Source organism: Phascolarctos cinereus, unplaced genomic scaffold (genome assembly GCF_003287225.1).
Source record: "Phascolarctos cinereus isolate Bilbo 61053 unplaced genomic scaffold, phaCin_HiC Scaffold_7;HRSCAF=346, whole genome shotgun sequence".
Lineage (NCBI taxonomy): Eukaryota > Metazoa > Chordata > Mammalia > Diprotodontia > Phascolarctidae > Phascolarctos > Phascolarctos cinereus.
In genome coordinates this window covers 57,962,881-57,972,105 of record NW_027556180.1, presented here as the reverse complement: position 1 = coordinate 57,972,105, position 9,225 = coordinate 57,962,881, and the positions used below count along the sequence as shown (strand labels likewise).

The window sequence follows — 9,225 nt, the reverse complement described above, 5'->3', positions numbered from 1 at the left end:
AGCTCATTTTGCAGATGAGGAAACGGAGGCAAACAGGGTGAAGTGACTTGCCTAGGGTCACACAGCTAGTAAGTGTCTGAGACTGGATTTGAACTCAGGAAAATGAGTCTTCTTGAGTTCAGGCCCTGCACTCTATCCACTGCACTACCTAGCTGCCAATAATAACCCTAGTAAATTATTGAAACAAGTGTTATCCCCTGTGATTGAAAGGACTTAATTCTGTTGTTGTTTTCCATTTAAAATGTCCTGGGTGAGAGAGCGGAGAAGGAAGACACAGGCCCCTTTTGAAAAGAGATTGTGACAGTGTTTATTTCAGAGGCAGTTTGTAACTAGTGCTGTGTGTCTGTGGGCTAACGCGTTGCTAAGGGGATCCTTTTAATAAGTAAACTTGAGTTTTATATGCCCATCAGTTTAATAGAGTGTACTCAGCCATCAGCTTCTGGCCTGACCAGAGGAGACTTTTTCTACATCATTGAGATGGAAAGAAACCCTTCTGTGCTTGGAAAGAATAGACCTGGGGGCTTTATGCTCTCACTGGCACCACACCATTAAGCAACTGTTTCCTTCTGCTTTGTCCATATGGCAAAGGAATTTTCTTGCAGATCTGAAGACAAATTAGGTAGCCCTTTAGCTCAGAGTCCAAGAAGGGTGGCAGCATGTATAGATAGGCCACGTGGGGTTGTGATTAGAAACTAAAAACACTGGTATCTGAAGAAAGTCTTCTGAAGGAATTGGGATGCTAAATGCGCTCAGCAACTATTCATAATCCCAGGGAATCTGACTTTAAACATGAAGCAAGCTAATTAAAGTCGGAGGATACGATCAGAATTAGACTAAGCTGTAATTGGTAAAAGTTAAAAACTAGCCACAAAAAAAAAAGAGTTAAAGACTAGTGATTGAAATATAACATCGTACCTTAGACTTTAAGAAGTTGGGTATAGGGGGCAGCTAGACGGTGCAGTGGATAGAGTGGATTCAGGAGGATCTGAGTTCAAATCTGGCCTCAGACACATAACACTTACTAGCTGTGTGACCCTGGGCAAGTCACTTAACCCCATTGCCTAACCAAAATAATAAATAGAGAAGTAGTCTGTATATTAGGTTTCTTCTTTTTTTGAGGCAATTAGAGTTAAATGACTTGCCCAGGGTCACACAGCTGGTAAGTGTCAAGTGTTTGGTCTGAGGCCAGATTTGAACTCAGGTCCTCCTGACTTCAGGGCCGGTGCTCTATCCACTGCACCACCTAGCTGCTCCTGTACATTAGGTTTCTTAAACAAGATTATCAAATTCTTACTGTGCATACCCTTTGACCCAGAAATATCACTACTAGGTGTATATGCAGAGATTAAAGAAAAGTGGAAAGGACCTATTTGTACCACATTATTTGTAGCACCTTTTTTTTTTGTAGTGGCAAAGAATTAGAAATTGAGGGGATGTACATCATTTGTAAAATGGCTGAACAAGTTGTGGTATATGATTGTGATGGAATACTGCTGTGCTACAAGAAATCACAAACAGGATGGTTTCAGAAAAACTGGAGAAGATTTATATGAAGTCATGAAGTGAAGTGAACAGAACCAAGAGAACATTGTACACAGTAACAGCAGTGGTATGAAGACAAGCAACTGTAAAAGACTTAGCTACCCTGATCAAGTCAGTCATCCATGACAATTCCAAAGGACTCAGGATAAAAAATGCTCTCCCCCTCCAGAGAGAGAACGGATGAACTCTGTGTGTGGAGTAAAGCCTACTTTTTTCATTTTTTAAAATTGTTTTATTTTGTTTGTTTCCTTTACAATATGGCTGATATGGAAATAAGTTTTAAATAACTTCACTTATATAATCAATATCAAATTGCTTGCCTCCTCAAGGAGGGAGGAAGGGTGGGGAGGGAGAGAAAAAATTTGGAACTCAAAAAAATTTTTAAATGATTTTAAAAAGTATTGTATGTAATCAGAAATAATTAACAACATAAATTTTAAAATAATCTAAAATTTTGGGGAAATAAAATAAATAAAAGTAATGAGTCAAAAAAAAGATTATCGGGTTCTATGTCTAAAAGCTATTTGGAAAAAAAAAAGAGAAAGGTTATCTTCATTCTAAGACACCAATAATGTCAATGGAATAAGTCTAAAGGTTTTTCTAGACTGAGATATCATTACCACTTAAGGTCTGTGTACTATGATTTTAGGCAAGGTAACTAAGAAGGAACAAAAAACTTGCTTCATGACTTGCAAACTGATGAATCAACAGTCACTTATTAAATGCCTACCTCATGCCAGATGCGAGGGATACAAAGACCAAAGACAGATGGCCATCTAGTCCAAACCCCTTCATTTTACATGTAATGCTAAGGCACCCCCTGAGCCCTGCTGCTCTCACTGAGTCAAGTGCCTGAGTTATATAGCGAAATAACAGGTTAGCCTCATAATCTGATGGACAGACTACAAGCCCAGGCTGGTATTAATTCTGTTCTTGGGAGAGTAGTTATGAAACATATGAATGATTCCTGACTGTGCTGACAGACCAACAGACAGATCAGACAGACATGCAGACAGAGAAATAGAGACAGAGATACACACAGAGAAACAGAGACAGAGATATTCTCTAACTACAGGCTGGGGCTTGGACTTGTCTCTTGTGTTGAAAAGATAACGAACTCCTCATGCTCCCACAATGAAAACCAAAGGACACACTGAAATATATATGCCTGGGCTGACTTCAGGATTTTAAAGGGGTAAATCTAATTTTTTTTAAGACAGTTTATAACAGAATAATGGTGTATGCTGAGAAATAGGTGCCAATAAAACAGAGCTTAAGGAGTGGGGAATAGGGATGGTGCAGTTTGTGACTGCTTCTGCTCTCCTTTTGCCCCAGTCCTAAAACCATTCAATACTTCCTTTCCTCAAGAGATGAATGTAAATCCTAGCAGTCTATAGGGATCTAGGCCATTCTGCTACCCTAGAAAATGTGTTACATGGGAATAAGAAAAATGCAGTCCAGAGAGGAAATTACTTGCCCGAGGACACATAAGGAACATAATAAATAGCAGAGCCAAGATATGAACTCAGGTCCTCTGACTCTGTATCCAGGGTTCTATCTTGGGCCACATGGTCAAAATTAACTAGAATTCATATTCTTCCAAATGTCTTTGTAGATTTACATGTCCTTATAAACTAAGACTGCTAGTGTGTTGAACAATATTCTTTGACTATTTCTGGTCATGTTGGAGCTTTGGGGCTGCTTCTGACCGTCTTGTGACTGATTGCTTAAAGAACTTGGAGTTTTAGTATGATGTGCAAAATCCTAAGAGGTCTCCTGGTCCTACCCACACCCAGATAACAGGGCAGGGTGCTGCATATATTTAAAAAAACCCAGCTTCTGTCTTGGGCCTCTTTGGCTGCAACTCTCCAGGTAAAATGTGAATCCAGTGAGGGTCAGGGAAGGACAGCATCCTTCTCTACCCCACTATCACCGCATCTACTGCCAAAGGACCTGCTATGATGCCAAATGTGACTTGTGATTACAGAGTGAAGATGGTTGCAAAATTTTCACTGTTCTATTTTAAAAACTACTAATTGAGATCAACCATGATTCCAGAGTCAACACCTGGCCAAGTCAACAAGCATTCATTAAGCCCAATTAGGACCAATAATGAAGCATGATACCACCTCCCTATCTCCTAATAGAGAGAATACAGGGTCCAGAACAACACATTTAGCTTTTGGCCATGGCCAATACAAGGATTCATTTACCTTACTATGAATATTTGTTACAAGAGATTTGGTTTTCTTTTTCTTTTTTTTTCCAATGGGGAGGGTGAGAAGGTAAGAAAATCAATTTTTCTTCATTGAAAAAATTAAATGTAATTTAAAAAACTCATTGACCATTCAGATATACACTGTACTACTCTTCTCAGCAAGGACTTTGGATGAGGTTCCAGATTTATGGTATTATGATCCAAAGTCAAATAGTTGTAGTTTTTCCAGTCAATGTTCTTCCTTGCTGACCGCTACGAATTCAATGTTCCTTATTCTCACCCAAAGGTATTTTAGGATTTTGGTGGGGCTAGGGTTCATAGTGTGATCCTTGACTCTTGTTTATAAAATCAACATTATCATCAACATCAAACTGACATTTATGGATTACTTTAAAAATTTCAGAGTGCTTTACATATGTTAGGTCATCTGACCATCCAGCTATGAGCTTCTTTAGGACAGGGACTGTCTTTGCCTTACATTATATCCTCAGAGCTCAGCACAACATGTAGCATATAATAGACACTTTATAAATGCTAGATAGGGGGCAGCTAGGTGGCAAAGTGGATAGAGCACTGGCCCTGAAGTCAGGAGGACCTGAGTTCAAATCCAGCCTCAGATCAAACGCTTGACACTTAGTAGCTGTGTGACCCTGGGCAAGTCACTTAATCCCAATTGCCTTTTAAAAAAAAAAAGGAAGGAAGAAAGAAAGAAAGAAAGAAAGAAAGAAAGAAAGAAAGAAAGAAAGAAAGGAAGAAAGGAAGAAAGGAAGAAAGGAAGAAAGGAAGGAAGAAAGAAAGAAAGAAATGCTAGATGGCTCATAAACTGACCTTGCCAACAACCCTGTGAGGTAGGTCTCCCAGGAATTATTAACTCCATTTTACAGATAGTACTCACCAAGGCACCTGCTCCTATGATTCCAGGATACCACCACTCAAAGCATGATATGGGGTTTGGAAACTGCTCATCATTCTGAAATTTGTGAATGGCTAGCGGTATTATGTTGAGAACCACTCCCAACAGCAATAGAACCATCAAGCTAAATCCATTGCAGGATGTCCAGCCTTCACAGCAAGTCATTTTTCCACCTGGGTTCAATCAGAAGCTCAGTCTAGGTCAGTGTGGCACTGTTTAGTAAACACCTGTCTGTCCCCACTTTTTATCCTGTGGTTTCTAGTTAAAGGTTAGCATACATGAAATATGAATTATGGAAAATAGTTTAAAGTCCAGTGGGTTTTTGTGAACTGATCCAACCATTCTGGAAAGCAATTTGGAACTCAGCCCAAAGGGCTGTAAAACTGCACAACCTTTGATCCAGCAATACCACTGCTGGGTCTATATCCCAAAGCCATCCAAAAAAGGGAAAATGACCTATTTGTACAAAAATATTTATAGCAGTTCTTTTTGTGGTGGCTAAGAATTGGAAATCAAAGGGATGCCCATCAATTGGGGAACGGTTAAACAAGCTGTGGAATATGATTATGAGGGAATATTATTGTGCTATAAGAAATAACAAGCAGGATGATTTCAGAAAAACCTGGAAAGACTTACATGAACTTATGCATAGTGAAGTGAACAGAACCAGGAGAATGTTGTACACAATAACAGCAGTATTGGTCGATGAAGAACTAATGATGAAGCATACAATTTGCCTCCAGAGAAAGAACTGATATTGTCTGAATAGATACTAAAAAGCATGCTATTTTTTACTTTCTTTCTTTCTTTTTTTTATTTTGTTTGAATCTTTTTGTACAAAATGACTAATATAGAAATGTTTGACATAATTGCACATGTATAACCTATATCTGATTGCTTACCATCTCAGGGAAGGGGAGGAAGAGAATTTGGAACTCAAAACTTTAAATAAAAATGTTTTTAAAAATTGAAAAAAAATTGAAAAAAAAGCCCAGTGGGCATATGGATTACCCTAGATCAGGATCACAAACAATGATGGGAAGAGAGGATGATTAACAAATGGGAGGGGCAGGAATTAGACCTGGAAAAACATAGTTCCTTTGTAAAGAATGTTAACTTTACAGAGTCATCACGGGATCAAAATGTTGATCCTAGGACACTGTCTTAACTTAGAACTACTCGCGCAACGTAGCTAAGAAACTGAGAGCATCTCCAAAACCTATGGTTTATTTTATTTTTCTATTTATCACCTCCAGCTATTTGATATCCTTAATATCTCTGATCCAAGAGGCTTGCTGGCGAAATGCATTAAAAGTTTCAAAAGACAGGGACAGAAATATCTTCTGGAAGGAAAAGCCTACAAATCTATTAAATTCAAATGGGTTTATATAGTGCCTGCTGTGTGCTCAGCATTGTACTATTAACATAACAAATTAATTCATTTATAACACGGTTAAATGTTTTAGTGTTCCATTTCAGGATTCCCCCCGAGAAAAAAATACACGTGCACTCTCTCTTCCAAGACAACAAAGACTTTTTGACATTATTAAATCAGGCTTAGAGGCTGGTGGAAGAGGGAAATTTTTCCTTTTGCATGCTGAACAGTTATTCTTTATACATTTAAATGTATTGTTTTACATTCCTTGATGCATTATTATATTATTTTTCCCATTCATGGCTAAGTTCATCTATGGAAAGAATTATGTCTTTTTTTTTTTGCCTTTGGACTCCCTCAAAGTCCTATCTGTAAAGTTCAGCACAACACAATAGATACTAATATTAAATACATGCTAGATAAATGGGTGAGAAGAATGCTTAATTAAATACCTTTTCTCAATTATTCCAGCTCTGCCTTGGGACACAAGATGGCTGGGTGACCAAGGATAAGTCACTGAACCTCTCAGTGCCCCAGGAAACTCTCCAAGACCGCTACAGGGAAGGGAGCTTCCACAATGGGAGTCCCCCACAGCAAGAAAATCCTAGGTTGTACCCTACCATCATCCCTAATGTTTCTGTAGATATATGATCTCACTGGTGGGTGGGTGTGGGTGTGTTCTCTGTACTGGCATCAGTAGTGTATGAAGTAAGAGACAACCTGGGTTCAAATGCTGACTCTTTACTATTTTGGGGATCTCTGGTAAGTCAATTAATCTCTCTAGGCCTCTCTTTCCTCATTAAAAATTAGATAATCCCCAAGGTCCCTTTAAAATGTAAATGTGTAATCATGTGTAACCCATCTGTTTCTACTCATCTTGTGTAATTTTTGCCTATTTCCTTCCATAAATCTTCCATAGTGTCATTATTCAATATGCTGGAGGAAGCTTCCTGTGGGTGCTTTGACATTTCATCATTACCAGTGTAACACCTGGGCTGGCCATCTGTCATCTCTCCCCCTCACTCTGTGATGGGCCACCCTCCTTCTAGGGACAAACACGTTCTTGAAAACGTCCTTCAAGCTACTTTTTACGTGCACCTTATCATAGATACAATCATATTGAGATGAACGAGGGGAGCTGAAGGGGCACCTGGGATCTAAAGGATGGAGAGCTGGCCTTGGGTCAGGTCCTATCTCTGACCCATCCTGGCTGTGGGATTCTCAGCGGATCATTTAACCTTCCAGGGCTTTAGGCAACTCAGCACTCACCTGCATTGGTGGAGGAAGATTCCTTCTCTGGGAGTCCCCCATATGACTGCAATAGGAGGTCCAATCCCTATATCTGTTCCTAGGGTCCTCACTATTTAAATGTGCACTGTAGCAAAGCCTTTGATAAAATAATCACTCCCCAGAATTCTCCCTTTAGCATGTTACACTGACCACCCTAGCCATTACTTCTTGAAGGCAGGTACAGTCCATTGTACCCCTCCCCCAGGGTTCTCCAGTCCATTTAAAGGGATTAGGGAAGGAGGCACCTAGGATCTCTGTCAATGGCTCCACCACTAATTATAAAGATGGCTCCCCTTCACCCCAGTTCTGTTTAGCCAACAGTCAGATTAGATTTTACAAAGGAATATTCACTTTAAAAGGTATGATTACAAATACACAAATTTACTGCCCCAACATATGGGGCTTAATACTTCCCCCTGCACTCCCTCAGTCTCTGGAGAGGGGAGGGGATTAGGTTTATCCTATAACTCAGTTCCTATAGAAGACATTCCCAGTTCCAAGTCCAAAATGACCCTTGGGTTTGAATTCCAGGCTTTCTGGCCTCTCTGGGTTTCCCTGCTGGACCGGCTGGCTGCAACATCTTAAATCCTGACTCCAAAGTCACCATGGCTTGAACTCCCAGGTCTGGTGGAAGTTACTGCTGCCATCTGAAACTGAGGACAAATAACCCAGGTCAAAGATCCCAGACCCACTTCTCAGAGCCAAGGTAAAACAGGGTGGTGGTAAGGGAAAGGCACCCACTCTCCAGGTTCACTTCAGGATGAGGCACCTACACTGTGACTCAACTGTGATCTTTACCATCTGGAAGCGTCAGGAAAGTTTTAAAACACAGCCTGGTGACGTAGCCACTCAAGGGAGGCTACTCCTATCCACATTCTAGGCTGTAGGGGTGCCTCCAAGTGAGGTAATGTCCTAACCTAGGACAAGCCCCTTACAAGCAAATTTCAATTTTCATGTTTAGATCTGCTTATAGACATATCTCTGTTTTGTATAAGCTCTGACAGGTCACTTCTTCCCTTGGCATCAGTTTCCCTTTATGTGAAGATAAGATTCCTTCTGGTTGTCATAATCTGTGATTCTCAGATCTGTTTTACTTTGTTATAAGAGATCTCTCACAAAGTGGAAGTAATCTGTAAATATATGTAATATTTTTTAAAACCACATCAGTAAAACTAAAAGTGGAAAAAAAAATAAATAAGGATACAGTGAATGAAAATAGGGATACAGAGAGAAAATTTTCCTTCTATCCTTTTATTTAGCAGAGGGGAGCTGGGTTAAGGTAGAGATACTACAGAGGGATAAATTAGGGTGCCAATGTCAACTAGGTTTTGTGTCACCTAGTACAAACTAGAAAGCATACTATTTTATTCTACTACTGAACACCCCATCCTAATCCATCCCTATTCTTTCTTCTTTTCATAGAAGTTTTTTGGGGTTTTTTTGAGGCAATTGGAGTGAAGTGACTTGCCCAGGGTCACAAGTCTAGTAAGCGTCTGAGGCTGGAATTGAGGGGTCTATCCACTTGCGCAAAAATTGGTATGCCCTGGAATATATCACACTCATATTCAAGTGGTGTAGAAGGGAATTTAACACTTCATTCTTATTAGATTAAATCAAATCCAATGAAACAACCTGAAAATGTCAACAATTTCCTGAGGAAGAATTATCTTTTTTTTATTTAAAATTTTTTTTTAAGTGAGGCAATCGGGGTAAAGTGACTTGCCCAAGGTCACACAGCTAGTACATGTGAAGTGTTGGGTCTGAGGGCGGATTTGAACTCAGGTCCTCCTGACTTCAGGGCCGGTGCCCTATCCACTGCTCCATCTAGCTGCCCCAAGAATTACTTTTTCTTCAACAAAACTAACCTGGTATAGACTTAGTTTCAAA

The 9,225-nt window shown here is 39.7% G+C and overlaps 1 protein-coding gene across 1 annotated transcript in view; it reads right to left on the bottom strand.

Annotated features, from left to right (window-relative positions):
* The window catches only part of TM4SF20 (transmembrane 4 L six family member 20), a 26,216-nt gene extending 21,378 nt beyond the window's left edge, over nucleotides 1-4,838 (bottom strand). The window contains 1 exon segment of the mRNA XM_020970957.2: nucleotides 4,656-4,838. Within this exon segment, the coding sequence (XP_020826616.1) occupies nucleotides 4,656-4,838 (183 nt within the window).
* Between the last annotated feature and the right edge of the window lie 4,387 nt (nucleotides 4,839-9,225).